At 41.0% G+C, this 22,139-nt stretch overlaps 2 protein-coding genes, 1 long non-coding RNA gene and 7 other non-coding genes across 16 annotated transcripts; 9 read left to right on the top strand and 1 right to left on the bottom strand.

The window, feature by feature from the left end:
- The first annotated feature begins 7,325 nt into the window (after nt 1–7,325).
- On the top strand, nt 7,326–11,553 carry LOC115203733 (uncharacterized). Its single transcript, XR_003880243.1, has 3 exons — nt 7,326–7,366; nt 8,003–8,114; nt 11,075–11,553. It is a non-coding gene; the product is annotated as an uncharacterized LOC115203733 (long non-coding RNA).
- Nucleotides 11,554–13,918: 2,365 nt separating this feature from the next.
- LOC115203734 (mediator of RNA polymerase II transcription subunit 22) lies at nt 13,919–18,298 on the bottom strand. Of its 7 annotated transcripts, none has more exons than XM_029768675.1 (6): nt 17,918–18,298; nt 17,525–17,639; nt 16,622–16,778; nt 16,401–16,481; nt 15,880–16,088; nt 13,919–14,245 (listed from the first exon to the last, which is right to left on the bottom strand). In XM_029768675.1, exons 3-6 carry the CDS (start codon nt 16,697–16,699, stop codon nt 14,044–14,046), a joined length of 570 nt encoding a protein of 189 aa, XP_029624535.1. In that variant the 5' UTR covers nt 16,700–16,778; nt 17,525–17,639; nt 17,918–18,298; the 3' UTR covers nt 13,919–14,043. The 7 variants fall into 7 exon arrangements, with proteins under 7 accessions (XP_029624535.1, XP_029624534.1, XP_029624530.1 ...); XM_029768674.1 differs by having other exon boundaries at nt 17,525–17,673; XM_029768670.1 differs by having other exon boundaries at nt 16,622–16,822; nt 17,525–17,673.
- A 386-nt stretch (nt 18,299–18,684) lies between these two features.
- On the top strand, nt 18,685–21,615 carry LOC115202566 (60S ribosomal protein L7a). Its single transcript, XM_029766685.1, has 8 exons — nt 18,685–18,705; nt 18,902–19,022; nt 19,252–19,401; nt 19,680–19,820; nt 20,021–20,100; nt 20,347–20,477; nt 20,727–20,796; nt 21,472–21,615. Exons 1-8 carry the CDS (start codon nt 18,685–18,687, stop codon nt 21,574–21,576), a joined length of 819 nt encoding a protein of 272 aa, XP_029622545.1. The 3' UTR covers nt 21,577–21,615.
- Nucleotides 18,744–18,820, top strand: LOC115204789 (small nucleolar RNA SNORD36). Its single transcript, XR_003880460.1, has one exon. It is a non-coding gene; the product is annotated as a small nucleolar RNA SNORD36 (small nucleolar RNA).
- On the top strand, nt 19,093–19,161 carry LOC115204800 (small nucleolar RNA SNORD24). Its single transcript, XR_003880470.1, has one exon. It is a non-coding gene; the product is annotated as a small nucleolar RNA SNORD24 (small nucleolar RNA).
- LOC115204801 (small nucleolar RNA SNORD24) lies at nt 19,484–19,552 on the top strand. Its single transcript, XR_003880471.1, has one exon. It is a non-coding gene; the product is annotated as a small nucleolar RNA SNORD24 (small nucleolar RNA).
- On the top strand, nt 19,871–19,938 carry LOC115204790 (small nucleolar RNA SNORD36). The gene has a single exon (XR_003880461.1). It is a non-coding gene; the product is annotated as a small nucleolar RNA SNORD36 (small nucleolar RNA).
- On the top strand, nt 20,192–20,268 carry LOC115204788 (small nucleolar RNA SNORD36). The gene has a single exon (XR_003880459.1). It is a non-coding gene; the product is annotated as a small nucleolar RNA SNORD36 (small nucleolar RNA).
- On the top strand, nt 20,584–20,649 carry LOC115204793 (small nucleolar RNA SNORD36). The gene has a single exon (XR_003880462.1). It is a non-coding gene; the product is annotated as a small nucleolar RNA SNORD36 (small nucleolar RNA).
- On the top strand, nt 20,910–20,975 carry LOC115204802 (small nucleolar RNA SNORD24). The gene has a single exon (XR_003880472.1). It is a non-coding gene; the product is annotated as a small nucleolar RNA SNORD24 (small nucleolar RNA).
- Nucleotides 21,616–22,139: the final 524 nt, after the last annotated feature.

Here is a 22,139-nt window from a genome sequence, read left to right on the forward strand (position 1 = left end):
AGTAGGGTTAAATAGTGGAATGGGGTGGTGTGTGTTTTTTATAGAGGTTTAGTAGTTCTGTCCTCAGACCGTTGGTCTGGAGTAGGGTTAAATAGTGGAATGGGGTGGTGTGTGTTTTTTATAGAGGTTTAGTAGTTCTGTCCTCAGACCGTTGGTCTGGAGTAGGGTTAAATAGTGGAATGGGGTGGTGTGTGTTTTTTAAAGAGGTTTAGTAGTTCTGTCCTCAGACCGTTGGTCTGGAGTAGGGTTAAATAGTGGAATGGGGTGGTGTGTGTTTTTTATAGAGGTTTAGTAGTTCTGTCCTCAGACCGTTGGTCTGGAGTAGGGTTAAATAGTGGAATGGGGTGGTGTGTGTTTTTTATAGAGGTTTAGTAGTTCTGTCCTCAGACCGTTGGTCTGGAGTAGGGTTAAATAGTGGAATGGGGTGGTGTGTGTTTTTTATAGAGGTTTAGTAGTTCTGTCCTCAGACCGTTGGTCTGGAGTAGGGTTAAATAGTGGAATGGGGTGGTGTGTGTTTTTTATAGAGGTTTAGTAGTTCTGTCCTCAGACCGTTGGTCTGGAGTAGGGTTAAATAGTGGAATGGGGTGGTGTGTGTTTTTTATAGAGGTTTAGTAGTTGGCAGGGCATTTTTACTTTTTCCCAATTTATATTACCTTATCAATAATTTCATGTAGGTCTTTAATGGCCCCACACACCAGTACAGTAGGTGGCGGTATATGCACCTACAAGTTGGATGTGATTATCCAACCAAATCCTAAAAAAGAACTTCATCCTGCCGGCATCACCTGCATTGTGGGAGGCTCTCTATTGTCAACCAATCATTAGGGTGTTATTGTTTGACCAACGCGAACGTGATCAAAGACGTGACTGAAACAGGCCGGGGCCAGAACGAATCAGTTGGACAGACCGGGTCTTTCTTTTTCCCAACGCAGTTAAGCCAAAACCACGCCCCCGTTCTACAAAGCTTTGAGTGCTCTCCAAGTCTCCAAGTCCGGAAGTGAATATCACATACCGCGAAATTTCAGTCACTGATTAATAACATTTGCCCTTGTATTTCAAGATTGAAAAATATAATAACATAATCTCGTGGACAGAGCTAGCCATTAATGTCCCTTAATGCTCAAAGACAGATTCAATGGCTGAAGCATAGCGTATTCGACTGAATGATTAGCTAATAAATACTTGAGATATTATGAATAATAAGCATATGCTTTAACCTGATAATAGACTACTAATGATAATATAACAACTTCAAATACCGAGCTAGTAACGTTAAGTAGCCTAGGTAAATTTAGCTGACCTTCAATTGATGGAATTCAGCAGAGTTTTGAGACATTTTTACAACTCCTTGAAACTCTGAAAATAAATACATGGGCAAATGTTACCAAACATGATAATAAAATATGCCTGCATTACGGTAGGCAGCTAATTGTTAAATTACACTTTCCATCCTTACCTTGGAAAGGCACTGTCTCTGCGCTGATCGCCTGTGAGTGAGACAATGCTAGCTAGCCAATGAGAGCGTAGTAGAACGCCCCTCTGAATAACGGGGCGTAGTTTTGGCTTAAGAATCGGTATCCCGCTAGTGGGACAACATCCGGTGAAACTGGAGGGCGCGCAATTCAAATAAATAATCATAAATATTATGGATTTTAAACATTTAGGTACACATAAGTATAACTGCACTGTCCGATTTACGGTAGCTATTACAGCGAAAACATGCCATGCGATTGTTTGAGGACAATCATCAAAATATTTTTCCACCGGCACAGGTTTCATACATTCACATATAATGATTAAATATTCACTTACTTTTTGAAAATCTTCATCTGATTTGTCATCCAAAGGGTCCCAGATATAACATGTAGTGTCATTCTGTTAGATAAAAATCCTTCTTTATATCCCAAAAAGTCTGTTTAGTTGGCGATTTGAGTAATCCACTCGTTCAACTTGCAGAGAAAGGAATCTGAAAATCTACCCCTAAACTTTGTTTCAACAAGTCAAAATACTTTTCTATTTACTCCTCAGATACCCTAAAATGTAATTAAATTATAATATTTCTTATGGAAAGAAGTATGTTCAATAGGAAACCGATTTTAGCAGGTGCGTAATGTCTTCATGGCGCGCACAAACACGAATTTCCAAGACTGTGTCCTTCTACTAAAACTGTTATTTCTTATTAGTTTTTGAAGTTACAAGCCTGAAACCTTGAAAATAGACTGCTGACACCCTGTGGAAGCATAGGAATTGCATCCAACGAGCTAATTTTCAATATGACCTTTCTCTTGCATTTCTAAGAGGATGGTCTCTCAAAAAAAATAGATTTCCGATTGGTTTTTCTTTGGATTTCCTCCTACCATATCTATTGTGTTATATTCTCCTACATTATTTTAACATGTCTACAAACTTCAAAGTGTTTTATTTCCAATGGTACCAATTATATGTATATCCTGGCTTCAGGGCCTGAGCAACAGGCAGTTTACTTTGGGCACGTCATTCAGGCAGGAAGTGGAGAAAAAAAAGGGGCCTAGCCCTATTATTAAAAGGTTGGCTTAACTGTGTTGGGAAAAAGAAAGACGCGGACAAACCTTTTGATTTCCTTAGGCAGGCACGTTTTTTCACGGGACTTCCTATGTGTGCACCCGCTTGCACGTTCAGAATTTTTTTGACGTGTGTAATAGCAAGCTCGTGAGTTTCAAATTTGGGGAAGCTTACAATGTATTCTACCATTTCTACCGATCTGAGTGTGAACAGTTTAATTTAAAAAATGTTTTAGTTTCTCAAAATCATTGTCACGTGGTTAATCATAAAAACCGGAAGTAAAATTATGATCTAAAAGTAAAAATGTAACAATTGCGAGAGCACAAGCCATATGGACAGACACATTGATACACACTGTGATCCATTGGTGGCTGAAGAAATGAGAGCATAGGACTCAGAGATAGCCTATAGACCAATGCAGCAGTAGGCCTATAACTTCCATCATCAACTAAGTAAAATACAAATGCCTAAAGCTGACAAATAAAAACAGTAGAACATATCCTGATATACATTTCTTAATTCAATCACATTCATCTCTCTACTCCACCTCCCTTTCTATCTGTCTTGACTTGAGCTATTGCTAGTGAAGTGTAACATTGTATCAAATCATGGGTCCAGCCCAAAGCTGTTGCTAGCGATCTTGCAACATTGTATAAACTAGCTGATTCTGGGCCCTCAGAGTTTCGGGAGGTCGGGACAAATAGCTGTTTTTATGAAATTTCTACTGGATATATGGGATCATCATATCATGATATTTTGCTCTTTCACACCGAGGATTGGTGATTATAGAGGCCGGGAGTTAGGGTGACCACATGTCCCGGATTGTGCGGGACAGTCCACATTTTGACCCTTTGACCTGCATCCCAAAACTAAACAATCATGTCCCATATTTTATCAACAAATTCAAACCACTAATTTAGAAAAAAAAAGCATGATTTGTCCCATATTTCAGTCAGACATTCCAACTTGGCTCTTGCAGTCCCATTGCGCTTATGAAAATATATACAGTAGGTCCCTATATGATAAGGATGTGGTACTGGTTATGTTAAACACTTGTCCAATCATTGTTGACAAGGAGATCGTAGGCCAATATCCAGAACTCGGAGAGGACAGTTACGCTTCGTGTTTTTGTGCAAAATAGTATGCAGCATCATCTTGATATGTAGTGTACAAAAGTTGCATACACAAAACCTTCTGCTACCATTTCTGTAAAGCCGTCTACGCATACAGTTCGACGCATACGTTTGATAAATCCAACCTATGCACCACACCAAACGCACTGTAACACAACGCTGCAAGGCAAACGCAGCGTTTCATTGGAAATTAATGTAATTCTGGTGTACCAAAATGCAATAACACTGTCGGTGTGTTCGAAGCGTTAGTTCGAACACACCGAACACACAAATGTGCTTCAAACAGAGCTACAAAAGTCAGTAGGCCTAAATAGCCATATTAGACTGAAATATAAGGTAATTTCTTCAAACTTGTGAGGCTCTCCGTGCTCATTAGTTGCTCATTCAACATATTTGCTGCTACTTCACTCAATCCCATTTTAAAAGTCTCCCTAACTGTTTTACATTCCTTGAGACCAACCAGAAATGTTTCCTTGGCAAAATATTCCCTGATTTTCATAAAACAGCCACATGTGGTCTCTCGTTTCTGCATCAACAAATTTTGCGCAAGGCAAAAGACTAGCCTATAGGTGCACTTCGTTCTGTGTCTCAAAATGCTTCTGCGGCTGTGGTAGTGCCCAGTTTTTGGAGCTTGGTGTAATTCGTTTTTTTGCACTTGTTGAAACTGTATTAATGTCGGAAATAATCTTCCCGCAACAAATCCAGTGACTGAAAACCTTGCACAACAGCTTTGGTGTTTGTTTATCTCTATTACTATCTTTAAACACATCTTGTTTGATCCCCCAAGGCTGGGATAAAGAGCATTGTTTCTTTCCTTATTCCTCAGTGCTAAGATAAATAACATCATCTTTACGGAGGAGGCCTCAATCAAATAGCCCTTGACTTTCTCAGGATATACTGTCTGAGTCCGTCCAGCCAGTTGGGTTCTAAGTTCATCGCGCAGACAGTTATAAATATCTCTCCGGGAAGAAGAAGGGCGGGGTTGTATGTTTCATGATTAACGACTAATGGTGCAATTGTGATAACATACAGGAACTCAAGTCCTTTTGTTCACCCGACCTAGAATAACTCACAATCAAATGCCGACATATTATCTCCCAAGATAATTGTCTTTGGTTATAGTTACAGCCGTGTATATCCCCCCTCAAGCCGATACCACAACGGCCCTTAAAGAACTTCACTGGACTTTATGCAATAATGTTAACCACATATCCTATTTATTGTAGCTGGGGATTTTAACAAAGTAAATTTGTGAAAAAGTCTGCCGAAGTTCTATCAACACATTGATTATGGTACTCACGCTGCTAAAACACTCGACCACTGCTACTCCAACTTCCGAGATGCCTACAAGGCCCTCCACCGCCCTCCTTTTGGAAAATCTGATCACCACTCCATTTTGCTCATTCCCTTCAGAAACTCAAGCAGGATGTACCTGTGCTAAGGACTATTCAATGCTGGTCTAACCAATCGGAATCAACGCTTCAAGATTATTTTGTATCACGTGGACAGGGATATGTTCCTGGCAGCCTCCAATAAATAACATTGACGAATATACTGATACGGTGACTGAGTTTATCAGGAAGTGTATAGGAGATGTACCCACTGTGACGATTAAAACCTATCCAAACCAGAAACTGTGGATAGATGGCAGCATTTGCGCAAAACTGAAAGCGCAAACCACCGCATCTACAGTTGAAGTCAGAAGTTTACATACACCTTAGCCAAATACATTTAAACTCAGTTTTTCACAATTCCTGACATTTAATCCTAGTAAAAATTCCCTGTCTTAGGTCAGTAAGGATCACAACTTTATTTTAAGAATGTGAAATGTCAGAATAATAGTAGAGAGAATAATTATTTCAGCTTTTATTTCTTCACATTCCCAGTGGGTCAGAAGTTTACATACACTCAATTAGTATTTGGTAACATTGCCTTTAAATTGTTTAACTTGGGTCAAAAGTTTTGGGTAGCCTTCCACAAGCTTCCCACAATAAGTTGGGTGAATTTTGGCCCATTCCTCCTGACAGAGCTGTTGTAACTGAGTCAGGTTTGTACGCCTCCTTGCTTGCACACGCTTTTTCAGTTCTGCCCACAAATATTCCATAGGATTGAGGTCAGGGCTTTGTGATGGCCACTCCAATACCTTGACTTTGTTGTCCTTAAGCCATTTTGCAACAACTTTGGAAGTATGCTTGAGGTCATTGTCCATTTGGAAGACCCATTTGCGACCAAGCTTTAACTTCCTGACTGATGTCTTGAGATCTTGGTTCAATATATCCACATCATTTTCTTTCCTCACGATGCTATCTATTTTGTGAAGTGCACCAGTCCCTCCACAACATGATGCTGCCACCCTCGTTCTTCACGGTTGGGATGGTGTTCTTCAGCTTGCAAGCCTCCCCCTTTTTCCTCCAAACAAAATGATGGACATTATGGCCAAACAGTTCTATTTTTGTTTCATCAGACCAGAGGACATTTCTCCAAAAATGACGATCTTTGTCCCCATGTGCAGCTGCAAACCATAGTCTGGCTTTTTTATGGTGGTTTTGGAGCAGTGGTTTCTTCCTTGCTGAACAGCCTTTCAGGTTATGTCGATATAGGACTCGTTTTACTGTGGATATAGATACTTTTGTACCTGTTTCCTCCAGCATCTTCACAAGGTCCTTTGCTGTTGTTCTGGGATTGATTTGCACTTTTTGCACCAAAGTACGTTCGTCTCTAGGAGACAGAACGCATCTCTTTCCTGAGCGGTATGACGGCTGTGTGGTCCCATGGTGTTTATACATGCGTATTATTGTTTGTACAGATGAATGTGGTACCTTCAGTCATTTGGAAATTGCTCCCAAGGATGAAACAGACTTGTGGAGTTCTACAATTTTTTTTCTGAGGTCTTGGCTGATTTCTTTTGATTTTCCCATGATGTCAAGCAAAGAGTCATTGAGTTTGAAGGTAGGCCTTGAAATACATCCACAGGTTCACCTCCAATTGACTCAAATTATGTCAATTAGCCTATTAGAAGCTTCTAAAGCCATGACATTATTTTCTGGAATTTTCCAAGCTGTTTAAAGGCACAGTCAACTTAGTGTGTGTAAACCTCTGACCCACTGGAATTGTGATACAGTGAATTATAAGTGAAATAATCTGTCTATAAACAATTGTTGGAAAAATTACTTGTGTCATGCACAAAGTAGATGTCCTAACCGACTTGCAAAAACTATAGTTTGTTAACAAGAAATTTGTGGAGTGGTTGAAAAACAAGTTTTAATGACTCCAACCTAAGTGTATGTAAACTTCCGACTTCAACTGTAAACATGGCAAGATGACTGGGAATATGGCAGAATACAAACAGTGTAGTTATTCCCTCCACAAGGCAATCAAACAGGCAAAACGTCAGTATAGAGACAAAGTGTGGTGGAAAAGGTTTAACAGCACCTAAACCCTCACAAACTTTTACAGATGCACAATTGAGAGCATCCTGTCGGGCTGTATCACCACCTGTTACGGCAACTGCACCGCCCGCAACCACAGGGCTCTCCAGACGGTGGTGCGGTCTGCACAACGCATCACCGGGGGAAAACTACCTGCCCTCCAGGACACCTACAGCACCTGTCACAGGAAGGCCAAAAAGATCATCAAGGACAACAACCACTTGAGCCACTGCCTGTTCACCCCACTATCATCCAGAAAGCGAGGTCAGTACAGATGCATCAAAGCTGGGACCGAGAGACTGAAAAACCGCCATCGGACTGTTAAAAAGCACATTAGAGGCTGCTGCCTATATACATAGACTTGAAATCACTGGCCACTTTAATAAATGGAACACTAGTCACTTTAATAATGTTTACATATTTTGCATTACTCATCTCATATGTATATACTGTATTCTATTCTACTGTATGTTAGTCTATGCTGCTCTGACATTGCTCGTCCATATATTTATATATTCTTAATTCCATTCTTTACTTAGATTTGTGTGTTGGGTATATGTTGTGAAATTGTTTGATATTACTTGTTAGATATCACTGTACTGTCGGAGCTAGAAACACAAGTATATCGCTACACCTGCAATAACATCTGCTAAACACGTGTATATGACTTGAGATATTGTGATGAGCGAAATGCAAGACTTCGCTCTCACACAGTAACTGTGCATGTTTTCAAGTCACGCTTTTACAACGTGGTAGCTACGGGACCAAAACAGCAGAGAAGTTTAGCTTCGTGCTTCAAGGCTCTTAGTTGTGGAAATGTACCCACTCTGCTGTTTACTTTGTGCATCTATATCATATCGCTGAGTCTACCTTTAATTGTGCGAATGTCTCTTGTTGCAGTCTATCGTGAGGACCTTAAATGCCCACAGAGACACCACAACAGACACAAACAAAAGGAGCCAGAGGTCAGGTCTCTCCGTGTGGGCGACACAAGAGAAACCAGGACAAGAGGGTAAGAGAAGAATGCACCCAACCACCAAAGCCACACTGCATCACTGTATTACAGAACTGCACAGCATATCTTTTAGACCAGGGGACATAAAGTACCAGTCAAAAGTTTGGACACACTTACTCATTCAAGGGTTTTTCTTTATTTCTACTATTTTCTACATTGTAGAATAATAGTGAAGACATCAAAACCATGAACTAAAACATATGGAATCAGGTAGTAACCAAAAAAGTGTTAAACAAATCAAAATATATTTATATTTTAGATTCTTCAAATTAGCCACCCTTTGCCTTGATGACAGCTTTGCACACTCTTGGCATTCTTTCAACCAGCTTCATGAGCTATTCACCTGGAATGCTTTTTCAACAGTCTTAAAGGTGTTCCCACATTTGCTGAGCACTTGTTGACTGCTTTTCCTTCACTCTGCGGTCCAACTCATCCCAAACCATCTCAATTGGGTTGAGTTCGGGTGATTCTGGAGGCCAGGTCATATGATGCAGAACTCCATCACTCTCCTTCTTGGTCAAATAGCCCTTAGAAAGCCTTGAGGTGTGTGTTGGGTCATTGTCCTGTTGAAAAACAAATTATAGTCCCACTAAGCGCAAACCAGATGGGATGGCATATCACTGCAGAATGCTGTGGTTGCCATGCTGGTTAAGTGTGCCTTGAATTCTAAATAAATCACAGACAATGTCACCAGCAAAGCACCCCCACACTATTACACCTCCTCCTCCATGCTTCACGGTGGGAACCACACATGCTGAGATCATCCGTTCACCTACTCTGCGTCTCACAAAGATATGGCGGTTGGAACCAAAAACCTCAAATTTGGACTCATCAGACCAAAGAACAGATTTCCAGAAATCAAATCAAAGTTTATTTGTCACGTGCGCCGAATATATCAAATCAAATTTATTTATATAGCCCTTTTTACATCAGCTGATATATCAAAGTGCTGTACAGAAACCCAGCCTAAAACCCCAAACAATGCAGGTGTAGAAGCACGGTGGCTAGGAAAAACTCCCTAGAAAGGCCAAAACCTAGGAAGAAACCTAGAGAGGAACCAGGCAATGAGGGGTGGCCAATCCTCTTCTGGCTGTGCCGGGTGGAGATTATAACAGAACATGACCAAGATGTTCAAATGTTCATAAATGACCAGCATGGTCAAATAATAATAATCACAGTAGTTGTCGAGGGTGCAACAAGTCAGCACCTCAGGAGTAAATGTCAGTTGGCTTTTCATAGCCGATCATTGAGAATATCTCTACCGCTCCTACTGTCTAGAGAGTTGAAAACAGCAGGTCTGGGACAGGTAGCACGTCCGGTGAACAGGTCAGGGTTCCATAGCCGCAGGCAGAACAGTTGAAACTAGAGCAGCAACACGGCCAGGTGGACTGGGGACAGCAAGGAGTCATCATGCCAGGTAGTCCTGAGGCATGGTCCTAGGGCTCAGGTCCTCCGAGAGAGAGAAAGAAAGAATTAGAGAGAGCATACTTAAGTTCACACAGGACACCAGATAAGACAGGAGAAATACTCCAGATATAACAGACTGACCCTAGCCCCCCGACACATAAACTACTGCAGCATAAATACTAGAGCTGAGACAGGAGGGGTCAGGAGACACTGTGGCCCCATCTAATGATACAGGGCCAAACAGGCAGGATATAACCCCACCCACTTTGCCAAAGCACAGCCCCCACACCACTAGAGGGATATCTTCAACCACCAACTTACCATCCTGAGACAAGGCCGAGTATAGCCCACAAAGATCTCCGCCACGGCACAACCCAAGGGGGGGGGGGGTCACCAACCCAGAATATAACAGGTGTAGACCTTACAGTGAAATGCTTATTTACAGGCTCTAACCAATAGTGCAGAAAAGGTATTAGTTGAACAATAGGTAAGTAAAGAAATAAAAACAACAGTTAAAAGACAGTGAAAAATAACAGTAGCGAGGCTATAAAATAGCGAGGCTACATACAGACACCGGTTAGTCAGGCTGATTGAGGTAGTATGTACATGTAGATATGGTTAAAGTGACTATGCATATATGATGAACAGAGAGTAGCAGTAGCGTAAAAGAGGGGTTGGCGATGTTGAGATGTGTCTGTTACTTGAACTCCGTGAAGCATTTATTTGATTACCTTTCCTTTTATTTATTTGATTACCTTTCCTGTTCTTCGTCAGAATGCACTCCCAGGACTTCTACTTCAATAACAAATGTAGGTTTGGTCCAAAATAATCCATAGTTATGTTCCAACAGTGACGTTTTGTTCGTGCGTTCTAGACACTATCCCAATGGTAAATAAGGGTCACGCGCACGGCGCATTTCGTGACAAAAGATTTCTAAATATTTCATTACCGTACTTCGAAGCATGTCAACCGCTGTTTAAAATGAATTTTTATGCCATTTTTCTCGTAGAAAAGCGATAATATTCCGACCGGGAATCTGCAATTAGGTAAACAGCTGAAAGAAAATACAGCACGGGGTCGAATCGGGCACGCGCCTAATCCATTGTCCTCTGATCGGCCACTTGGCAAAGGCGATTATGTGTTTCAGCCAGCCAGGTTTTTCCCGGGCTCTGAGAGCCTATTGGAGCCGTAGGAAGTGTCACGTTACAGCTAAGATCCTGACCCTTCAATAAACAGAAGCAAGAACAACAACACCTTGTCAGACAGGCCACTTCCTGCATGAAATCTTCTCAGGTTTTTGATGTCTTCACTATTATTCTACAATGTAGAAAAAACATTTAAATAATGAAAAACCCTGGATTGATTAGGTGTTTTTCCAAACTTTTTACTGGTACTCTATATAAACATTCACACACCGTTTTGAGAGAATCAACAGCTGATACTGATAGCATAACACAGTATTTCTGAGATGAAGAGATGTTTATATTTTTAGCTGACATATTTTGACCTATTAGAGAAGCTAACTGTCAATCTGCACTCGTCTGTCCCAGCTGTGGAACCACCCAACCATCGCAAGAGGCCCAACAACGAGAAGGCCACTGATGTCTACCACTTCGAGAAGTTCAAGAAGATAAATCGCAGATACTGGGGACAGATTGTCCCTAGGACTGGAGATTGAAAAATCTCTACTAAACATGATTTTTAGTCTAGGACTAGGCTTAATCTGTGTCCAGGAAACCAGCCCTAAATGTTCTTCAGAAAACAAAAATCTGCCTGTTTTCCTCGTAAACACCTTTGTATTTATAGCCCCTTTTCCTTTTGTTTCCAGCATTGTTATTTTGTCTGGGACTTGATCAATGTTATGTATTGAATATATTTGTATTTTACCATTACAGATAGCATGTGAAATGTCATAAATCTGAATTATGTGATGGTGTCATTCCATCCTTGGTTTCTACAATACATTTCCCGTGCTATTTTAGAATTTTTGTGTCAAAGATAGAATAAAAGTAATTTTGTTGTAGCAGAATACATTTTCTGATTTTTCCAGAAATATCTGGGATTTTTTTAGAGATAAGAGGCCGAAGCTTGAGTTTATAATTATGTTTTATTGACTTGTCGAATCCTTCATGGAATTAACAGACACTAACTGAAATTGCTAAATTACAAAATAATGCTGCAAAAGAAATCCAATAACGTAACATCCATACACTTGCATGACAGGCAGTCCTATAGTCATACATTTAAACATGTTTTAACAGAACGAAAGAAAATAGCATCTAGTAATACTGTACATCTCTGCCACTGAGTTAACTGAAATGTGCTTCACCTAACGAAATATCAACAATGTACATAATGGGCATATTAACACCAGAAAGAGCAAAATACAACACCTTTATAATCTTAGATTTCCAGGGACACATTTTAAGTTGTTTAGGCCAGCTAATTAAGTCTTCAAACTAGTTGTATTATTACTTCTAATCTTGTCCCAACTATTCATGAATGATCAACACTAAAATGTCAAATACGTTGCTACAGATCTTACAGCATTTATGAACTGTTACAGTTGATTACCATTATTGATTTCATAAAATGTGTGATGTTTGTGCAGTTTGGAGTGTTGTTAGAACCATAGTTATACACAGTGATGGAGGTAGAGGTCCATTCCCTTGTTCCAATAGAAGGGTTGATTTGTTTAGCAACCAAACTGACCTGTGCGCAACTATGGGGCAAAACAGAGAGTGTTGTAAACTACATTTAGTCTCCAAATGTTTATTGAAAACATAATTACATTTGCACAATGGGCACTTCTCTCAAATACATCGTTACAGCTGTTGGTTACATACAGTTGAAGTCGGAAGTTTACATACACCTTAACAAATACATTTAAACTCAATGGACATTTAATCCTAGCCAAAATTCCGTCTTAGGTCAGTTAGGATCACCATTTTATTTTAAGAATGTGAAATGTCAGAATAATAGTAGAGAGAATAATTATTTCAGCTGTTATTTCTTCACATTCCCAGTGGGTCAGAAGTTTACATACACTCAATTAATATTTGGCAGCATTGCCTTTAAATTGTTAACTTGGGTCAAACGTTTCAGGTAGCCTTCCACAAGCTTCCCACAATAAGTTGGGTGAATTTTGGCCCATTCCTCCTGACAGAGCTGGTGTAACTGAGTCAGGTTTGTAGGCCTCCTTGCTCACGCACACATTTTCAGTTCTGCCCACAAATGTTCTAGAGGATTGGGGTCAGGGCTTTGTGATGAACACTCCAATTCCTTGACTTTGTTGTCCTTAAGCCACAACTTTGGAAGTATGCTTAGGGTCATTGTCCATTTGGAAGACCCATTTGCAACCAAGCTTTAACTTCCTGACTAATGTTGCTTCAATATATCCGCATAATTTTCCTGCCTATGATGCCATCTATTTTGTGAAGTGCACCAGTCCCTCCTGCAGCAAAGCCACCCACGTGCTTCATGGTTGGGATGGTATTCTTCAGCTTGCAAGCTTCCCCTTTTTCCTCCAAACATAACAATGGCCATTATGGTAGTCTGGCTTTTTTATGGCAGTTTTTGAGCAGTGGCTTCTTCCTTGCTGAGCGGCCTTTCAGATTATGTCGATATAGGACTCGTTTTACTGTGGATATAGATACTTTTGTACCTGTTTCCTCCAGCATCTTCACAAGGTCCTTTGCTGTTGTTCTGGGATTGATTTGCACTTTTCGCACCAAAGTACGTTCGTCTCTAGGAGACAGAACGTGTCTCCTTCCTGAGCGGTATGATGGCTGTGGTCTCATGGTGTTTATACTTGCATATTATTGTTTGTACAGATGAACGTGGTACCTTCAGGCGTTTTGAAAATGCTCCCAAGGATGAACCAGACTTGTGGAGGTCTACAATTTTTTTTCTGAGGTCTTGGCTGATTTCTTTTGATTTTCCCATGATGTCAAGCAAAGAGGCATTGAGTTTGAAGATAGGCCTTGAAATACATCCACAGGTACACCTCCAATTGACTCAAAAGATGTCAATTAGACTATCAGAAGCTTCTAAAGCCATGACATCATTTTCTGGAATTTTTCAAGCTGTTTAAAGGCACAGTCAATTTAGTGTATGTAAACATCTGATCCACTGGAATTGTGATACAGTGAATTATAAATGAAATAATCTGTCCATAAAACATTGTTGGAAAAATTACTTGTGTCATGCACAAAGTAGATGTCCGACTTGCCAAAAGTATAGTTTGTTAACAATAAATGTGTGGAGCGGTTGAAAAACTAATTTTAATGACTCCAACCTAAGTGTATGTAAACTTCCGACTTGAACTGTAGCTAATGAACAAGATGAAACGAGCCACCTACGATTCCCCACTTGGAAGCTTCTTGTCATTGTTATTAGCTATCTGACTGTTTAGAATCATAAAAATGCATGCCTTCCGCCCACATCGATGTGTGTGCATAATTTTGACGTTGTCACCCAACCCGTCTATGTGCCCATCCATATGATCTGCTCCAGTGCTTTAGGGCTCATCTACCGCGCCAGTGGTCCCGTGACCGTTTAAGTTGTGTTTGGGGGTAGTTTCCTGTGAGGTGGGTCCGTCTGTGTCCTCCATGCCCTCCTGGGCTGACCTAGATGTGTCACCCCCGTCCGGGGACGCCCAACTGTCCCGGCGCCGGTAGGCCTCGCACAGGGGCAGGTCCGTACTGTCCCACTGACTGTAGCTTTACCAGAACAAAAACCATAGGGGGGCATAGAATCAGCAAAGCACAGAGAGGAAGGGGCAGACGTGTGTCTGACTCACATCTGGTACAGACACCACACACACACACACGCACAAAAGAGACAGACAGGTATGATACACACAAAAAGTCAGTAACCAAAAGTATAAAGGACAAGCTTAAGCTCTAAGGATCACAGAGAAATGTTAGCTAGTAGGTTTAGTATCTGGTGCTGTGATGATATCCCTATATAAGTGTCTTCATTCCTGTCCGCCTTCGCTATTAACAGCTGCAATGCGATCTCAAAGATGGTCAACTGAACACGTTCATAGCTTGTTTTTTCCATTTCCAAATGCAACACAATCAATGGAACATGACCTGGAGCAAAGGGTCAATGACTAGCTTTGGGTCATCTTGAACTGAGTGCTTAAAACACCTAAATCACCTAAATTTGTAACCATAATCCCAGGAGTGTATTAGGTCCTGATGCAGGGGAAAGAACAGGAAATGCAAAGGCAGAGAAAAAGAGTGGCCACAACACCTTGCATGCCTAAAAGCAGCATCCAGAGAGACAGCTAGATTTCTCACAGTTAAACAAATTAGACAACGAACTACATTGTTTTGTCTCTAGTTTATTTTTCTAAGTTTAAAAGGGTTTAAGGGTGGGTCTATGTAGGTGACTGATATAGACTTAATACATAATGCCATAGTTGATGTTTGTGCAACAATGTATGCTTTGTGAACACAGTTTGCACGGTTACTGGCTTGGTATCTTGTAGGCTAGCTAGGGATGGAATCGGTAGAGATACTGGATTCTGTTCAAACAAGTTTATGGAACCCTCATAGAGATTGGATTTGAGACATGTCTAGCACTTTCCAGTCAAAAAACATTCTATAGAAAATGAATAACATAGAAAGCTTCAAATGGCTGGTGTGATTATACAATGGTTAATCGACCTATACATCCATCATTTATATTTGGGGTTAGAAAGACATGTGAATGGAGGAAAAACAACAACAATTGAATATACTGAATATAAGTAATATTCCAGTGATTTTGTGATTGTATCATAGTTTTTGTTCTTCATAAGAGTCCAAGAAATATGCTACAAAGCATTTAACATGTATTTTTCTGACATTTCCCTTTCCTCCTCTCTATGCATGTTCTCTTATTCATCACTTCCATGAGCCTATTACGAAGAACTGAGGAAGAATATAGCAACCAGATACAGTAGAAACTCCACACTTATGATTGAGTGTAACATTTACCATGTAGAGACCTACAATCTATCATACATGAGGATAAAAACTTCCAGAGGCATGTCAAACAAGGCACTTCATTTAACTTTAAACTAAATGAGATGCTCACGTTAAATGTAATGCCATTGATTTTTGACCATAGATAGATCAATCATCTATTGAACCCAGCATTTGGATATTCTAATGAAGTTGACTCAACATACAAAGACAGTAACGAACTAATGGATATGACTGAGGTGGTGGTGTAAGATCAACCCTTCATAAGGCACGACGGTGAGGGGGAATAGGTGCTATAATGTAGGGGCTAGGTTGGGGCTATAGGGCATGATGAAGTAGGCCAAATGAACAACGACTGTACAGTATGAGCCTACTTGTACCTGGAGGAGTAATATTCTTCCTCTAGCTCGTACAGGTCGATGGCGATCTCATCGCGGAGCGAGGTGAGCTTCTTGTCGCACTCCTCCTGCAGCGAGCGCAGCTGCTGGTTCTGCAGGCTGATGGCCTCATTGACTGACGGGAAGTCGTTGAGGATCAAGAACTGCTTCAAGTCTGACACCAGCTTCATGAGGGACTCGCCCGCACGCACCTTTAGACACAACAACAAAGCACTGGGATTATCACTGGTGCTTTTGCCTTGTAACATGCACTCATGTTCATTATGCACCAAATGGGGAAAGCACTGACTGAAACAGGGAAGGACTACCAGCGTTTTTAGTTGCAAAAGATTTTCAAAGATTTTCTGTTTCATGCCCCAATGAACATGAGCCAGGATTAAATTCCATGTTTATCATTTACTTTACTAGTGTCATGAATATACACTCTGGGGTTTAAAGACAAGCTTGTTTAGTTTCAAGGGAGTCTGGGTGGTATGTATGTATAGTATAATGAATGTACTTACTATGTTGGCTGCTCTGACATGCATCTCATAATGGTCCTGCTCAGCCTGTGTAGCCCGAGAGACCTGTGTCTCATCCTCTACCTGAAGCAAAACAACCCAACACATTTTGGTTGGACCATAGAGATGACTCTTTGGGTTGAACCATCATTCTTTCAGTAAAAAAAACTACACTTTTTCTGTTTCTCTCTCTCACACAGACAAACACACACACTATGTCTCACCACTCTGCAACTGGAAGGCCCTACAAGAGGGTGGTGCGGACGGCCCAGGGCATCACTGGGAGCGTCCAGGACGTACATGCCAGGTGGTGTCTGAGAAATTGCCAAAGATTCCAGCCACCCGAGACATTCTCCATGCTCCAGTTCTCCATGCTCCAGTCTGGCAGGCGTTACCAGTGCATCAAGGCTCAGACAAACAGACTCCTAAACAGCTTTAATACCCTGGCCATAACACGATAAAATTGCTAACCGCTACTGCTCTCCCTCTCCCACAGACCATCCACAGGTATATACAAACTCAAACACAACCTATGCTGCTGCTAAAATTATTATTGATTAGATGTATTACTCCATTATGCAGCTGTCCAATGATTATTGATTGCCATTACCAATAGTGTTTACTGTATCTATTTATCCTGCTACTGGTCACTATTACTCCTGTTTACATGTATATATTACCATTAGTATATTACCATGAGTATTTATATATACCTACTACCAGTAACTTTTCAGGCCTGTTCACATGTATATCCTACCACCAGTCACTTTTTATGTATAAACCCACCTCAACCACTCCAGTACCCCTGCACATTGAATAAGGTACTGGCACTGACCAGTACATACTTGCATTTTCATGTTCTTTAACACTCATCATAGTTTTTATGTGGTTTTTATTCTTACTTGTATTTGCTACTCTATTTATCTATATTATTAATATTACTATTATTGTCACTGCATTGTTGGAAAAGAGCTCTAAAGGTAAGAATTTCGCTGTACTTTTTACACCGGTTGGATGCTGTGCACGTGGTGCACACACACACACACATACATACATACACACACACACACACACACACACACACACACACACACACACACACACAAATATCGTAATGTTACAGCTACCTTTGCAGTTTTTATGATTTCTGTGAGGTTGTCTAGAATGGACCTGATATCATCCTTCAGTCTTTTGTTGTAGTTCTGAAGCAGGCTCTCCTTGCTTTGAGGTAGCGCTCTTTGGCTGGCCATAGTATTCAGGAATGTGAACAAACCCACTAAAAGAACATAAAGGATATAAAGAAGATAAAATACGATCATAAAGTTATGTTGTTAACCAGAAAAATAAAACGGCATGTGCATGGCACTGGCTAACGTTAGTAGTGTATCACAAGTGTATTGACTTTCTCCACTTGCAAAAATGAACATATAAATGCATGAACTCAACCAAATATGTTTAGACATATCCTATGATTGTGCACCCTATATATAGTCTAGTATTATTCATGAAAACTCACTTACCTCCAAATTCATGGTTGAAAAATACTATTTATAAAAACAGAAACATCCCGTTCAAAAACAACCTTTCCGTCGATTGTTAACGACGTCACATCAAGGTACCACGGAATTAAATTACCCACAATGCATAGTTCTTCCTTTCTATCTGATCCAACATGGTGAGTGTATGGATATTTCGTTTGGTGGGGAAAAGATACATGTTTTCATCCCTTACCATCTTCTTTTTAAAATGTTTTTGTGTCATAGAAGTTGCTCTTAGTTGTCGTACATAACCAAAGCGCCCATTTCACATTGGTATGGTAATAATGTTTTGCTGTTTTATCCGAAATATCCCATGACTTGGTACTGTTATTGCCTGTGGAAGTTGTCCGCAGGAACACCACCCATACAGCGTGCTTTATTTTAACACCATCCGTGTCTAGGAACTTGTTGAAATGCAGTTTATGGAAACGTTAAATCATGCATTACGCTTTTTACGCATCTTGGAAAATGTGTAGTTGATTTGGGACAAAAGAGCTATCTAGTAACGTAGTTAGCAAGTGGGCTAACTAGTTTCGAAGGCCTAGCTTCGCGTCAGTTTTGGTTACAGGTCTCACGGCCTGTTCCATGCGCCCAGATTGGGTTAACTCATTGTCCATAACAGTAGTAGTGAAGGATATCAAATTATTGGAAGTTGTCAAGTAAACCGTTGTATGCCTTTGAGAGCTGGGTAGTTAAATGTGCTAAGTAGGTAGCCATAGCTAACGTTTCCTCCAAATACGCTAGTGTTGATGAGGAAACTCACGCCAAGCGTATGATCCACTTCCCACTGACGTTTTATTAATGGCTTTTGCAATGATGCTGTGAATTTCTTGAACTAAATCTGTTATGTTGATTCAAAACACGAGCTTTTTAACCCTGAGCTAAAGCCACAGTCAAGTTATATTCTGTGAAATGTATTTGACCATTTAACGTTATGCAGACCAGTCTACTTGTTGATTTTGATAGCCTAAAGGCAAGAAGTCTAAGGGGAAGAAGGTGGCACCAGCCCCTTCAGTGGCCAAGAAGCATGAGGCCAAGAAAGTGGTCAATCCCCTGTTTGAGAAGAGGCCAAAGAACTATGGCATTGGTGAGTAAAGTGAACCTAGGACTTCTATTCAATTTTCACCAACTGTTTGACATTTTCCTATGTCATCATGTGCAGATGATGTAAAGAATATTTGCTATCTTAACAACAATGCAGACAACCCACCAAGATCGCTGATGCACTTCTTTCATGATTATAGTGTCTTCGGCCTATTTTCTGATCATACGAAAGTGATTAGATGCATTAAACCCCGCCCCCCCCATGTTTATAGGTCAGGACATCCAGCCCAAGCGTGATCTGACACGCTTTGTGAAATGGCCCCGCTACATCCGCCTGCAGAGGCAGCGCTCCATCCTGTACAAGCGTCTGAAGGTCCCCCCTGCGATCAACCAGTTCACCCAGGCACTGGACCGCCAGACAGGTAAGTCTATGCATCAATATCGCTGAGTTGTGTATTGGCATGGGGGAATTGTTTCTGAAGATGGCTGGTATATTGTGGGTTTTGCAGATGATGTGAAATAATATTTGCTAACTGAACAGCAATGTTGACACCCACCAAGATCACTGATGCACCTTAATGTACTTGAAAGACCCTCAAGCGATTCGGCTGGATTTTTAACTTTTGACAACTTGAGTTGCAGATGTTTTCTGCAATTCCTCAGATCCAGTGGGATGTACTAATTCTCTATTTCCCCGCAGCCACACAGCTGTTCAAACTGGCCCACAAGTACAGGCCGGAGACCAAGCAGGAGAAGAAGCAGAGGCTGCTGGCCCGCGCTGAGCAGAAGGCTGCTGGAAAGGGAGATACCCCAACCAAGAGGCCTCCTGTTCTCCGTGCAGGTGAGGCATGAGGGATTGAAGTAATTTTTAGATTACATACTTTGGCCTTGATGCAATGATGTTTGAATTTCTTCACCTGAAACAATCATGTAGTTTGAGTTTTTTAACCCTGAGCATCAGCCACAATAATTGTTTTTGACTAGTTCAACAGAACTTGTGGTTGAACATGTTTCCGATATCTATGTTGAATTCTCCCATAGGTGTGAACACAGTCACCACTCTAGTGGAAAGCAAGAAGGCCCAGCTGGTGGTCATCGCCCACGATGTGGATCCTATTGAGGTAGGACTCCTTTCACCATTCTATGCTTATTTTGTTCATTATGGGTGAGCTGTTGCAGACTTGGTCATTATTCATGGGCTAATGTGGTTCTTTGCAATGATGCTTGAATTTCTTCACCTGAATCCTCAATGTGGATCAAAACATACAAGCTTTTTAATTCTGAGCTAAGACCAATATTGTAGTTGAGAAGCAAAAGCACAGTCAAATGTTTGGTCCATACTTGACATTTTCTTTTCCTCTCTGTAGTTAGTCGTGTTCCTGCCTGCTCTGTGTCGTAAGATGGGTGTCCCTTACTGCATTGTCAAGGGCAAGGCCAGGTTGGGAAGACTGGTGCACAGAAAGACCTGCACTTCAGTTGCCTTCACACAGACAAACCCGTAAGTAACAGGTGGCATAGCCAAACATTTGTGAAAGTGGTGTTGATGCACTGAGGCCTACCTCTAGGAAGTTGCGCTTGTGCTTTATAATATTGATTAAATCCTTTGGCAGTGATGTATGAATTTCTTCAACTGAACATGTGGCTTTGTGAGCTTTTTAACCTTGAACTAAAGGATTGTGTGCAGTTTTAACTGGATCTCAAATGTTCTTTGTGACGTTGCACTGATGACATGTTCCTACCTTTTCAGTGAGGACAAAGGTTCCCTTGCCAAGCTGGTGGAAGCCATCAAGACCAACTACAATGACAGATACGAGGAGGTGAGTGGCTGGTCTGCCCACCATCTGTTTGTTCATATTGACTAGTAGTCAAGCCAGCATGTTTTGGTGTCCTGAAGATGGAATGGATTATCTTGCAGGTTCACATTTGGTTTTGCAGATGACTTGAAATATTTGCTCTCTTAAAAGGGATATTGACACCCACTAGGATCACTGATGCAATTTTTGTTAAAGACCCTTTACATGTGTTCATTTCTGTATATGGCTTCAGGGCTGGGAATTGGCAGGAACCTTGCGATACTTAGGCGCCGATACAAATGTATTGTGATTTTATGTTCCAAACGTATTGCTCACTGTATGCTGCAGGGAGACAGAGGGCATGAGAATGAGTTCTGATCAATTAGGGAAATGGTAGTGCTGAACATGTTGGCTCACTGTCTTTTGTGGGATTGAGAACAAGCTATAGGATTAAAAATACCAGCCTTTTGGCAAAGGAGCAGCAGACTGGCTCTAGCTAACGCTACCTTTTTACAAACTGATACTGGAGTCAAATATCGATTGTCAAAAATATTGCGATATCCCCCTGTTGCTACATAACTGGATCTGGAGGCACACAAGTCACCAGATTGCTGCAGCCTTCGCCTTTCTCCAAAATGTCTTTATTATGCCATTCCCACCAGACTGAATTAAATCATGACAATGTGCTTCCTTTCCTAGATCCGTCGTCACTGGGGAGGTGGTATCATGGGCCCCAAGTCCACAGCCCGCATCACAAAGCTGGAGAAGGCAAAGGCCAAGGAACTGGCCACGAAGCTCGGATAAACTGTTTGCTATCAAAATAAATGTCCCAGGAAATATGCAGTTTTTTTCTGGTCTTTTGTCAGATTGGATTGTGTGTATACTGAACAAAAAAATATAAAATCAACAATTTTACTGAGTTCATAAAAGGAAATCAGTCAATTGAAGGGATGCAAACTAGTCACCTTTAAGCGAAATTCGCAGTTTTGAATGTGAAATGTGAACTACGTAATTCGTGTAGATCCGATGAGAAACGTTTGACTACTGGCTGTATGTGAACAAGTGGCTCAGCCAATCATTCACCTAACAGAATGCAGCATGTGACTGAAGAGAGGACACAGTGTGCTAGTTACAGCATCAGCGAGAGCTCGAAAGACAGCGGGAGAGTGGCATGGCAGTTTGCCAGTTAACTTACAGCAGCGCGTCCCTTGAATGATAAGGAAGAGGTAGGTGAGTATTGTGGAACGCCATTTGGGTATTTGCATGTAAAATAAAAAAAATGCGTTGATATCACTAACGTGTCAAATAAGCTTGTTGACCAATCAGGACCTGAATATGACTGCACGTCACACAATAACTTAAAGCGT

Source organism: Salmo trutta, chromosome 12, assembly GCF_901001165.1.
Source record: "Salmo trutta chromosome 12, fSalTru1.1, whole genome shotgun sequence".
NCBI classification, from domain to species: domain Eukaryota; kingdom Metazoa; phylum Chordata; class Actinopteri; order Salmoniformes; family Salmonidae; genus Salmo; species Salmo trutta.

Excerpts from the sequence above, each read along its gene's own strand:
- LOC115203734 (XM_029768670.1), bottom strand. The coding sequence starts at position 17,647 with ATGGCCAGCCAAAGAGCGCTACCTCAAAGCAAGGAGAGCCTGCTTCAG. Across the intron at positions 16,823-17,524 it reads AAATCATAAAAACTGCAAAG|GAGTCTGTTTGTCTGAGCCT; the intron begins GTAGCTGTAACA and ends AAAGCTGTTTAG. Across the intron at positions 16,089-16,400 it reads ATGTCAGAGCAGCCAACATA|GTGCGTGCGGGCGAGTCCCT; the intron begins GTAAGTACATTC and ends TTGTGTCTAAAG.
- LOC115202566 (XM_029766685.1), top strand. The coding sequence starts at position 18,685 with ATGAGGAAACTCACGCCAAGC. Across the intron at positions 19,821-20,020 it reads GCCTCCTGTTCTCCGTGCAG|GTGTGAACACAGTCACCACT; the intron begins GTGAGGCATGAG and ends ATTCTCCCATAG. Across the intron at positions 20,101-20,346 it reads ACGATGTGGATCCTATTGAG|TTAGTCGTGTTCCTGCCTGC; the intron begins GTAGGACTCCTT and ends TCCTCTCTGTAG.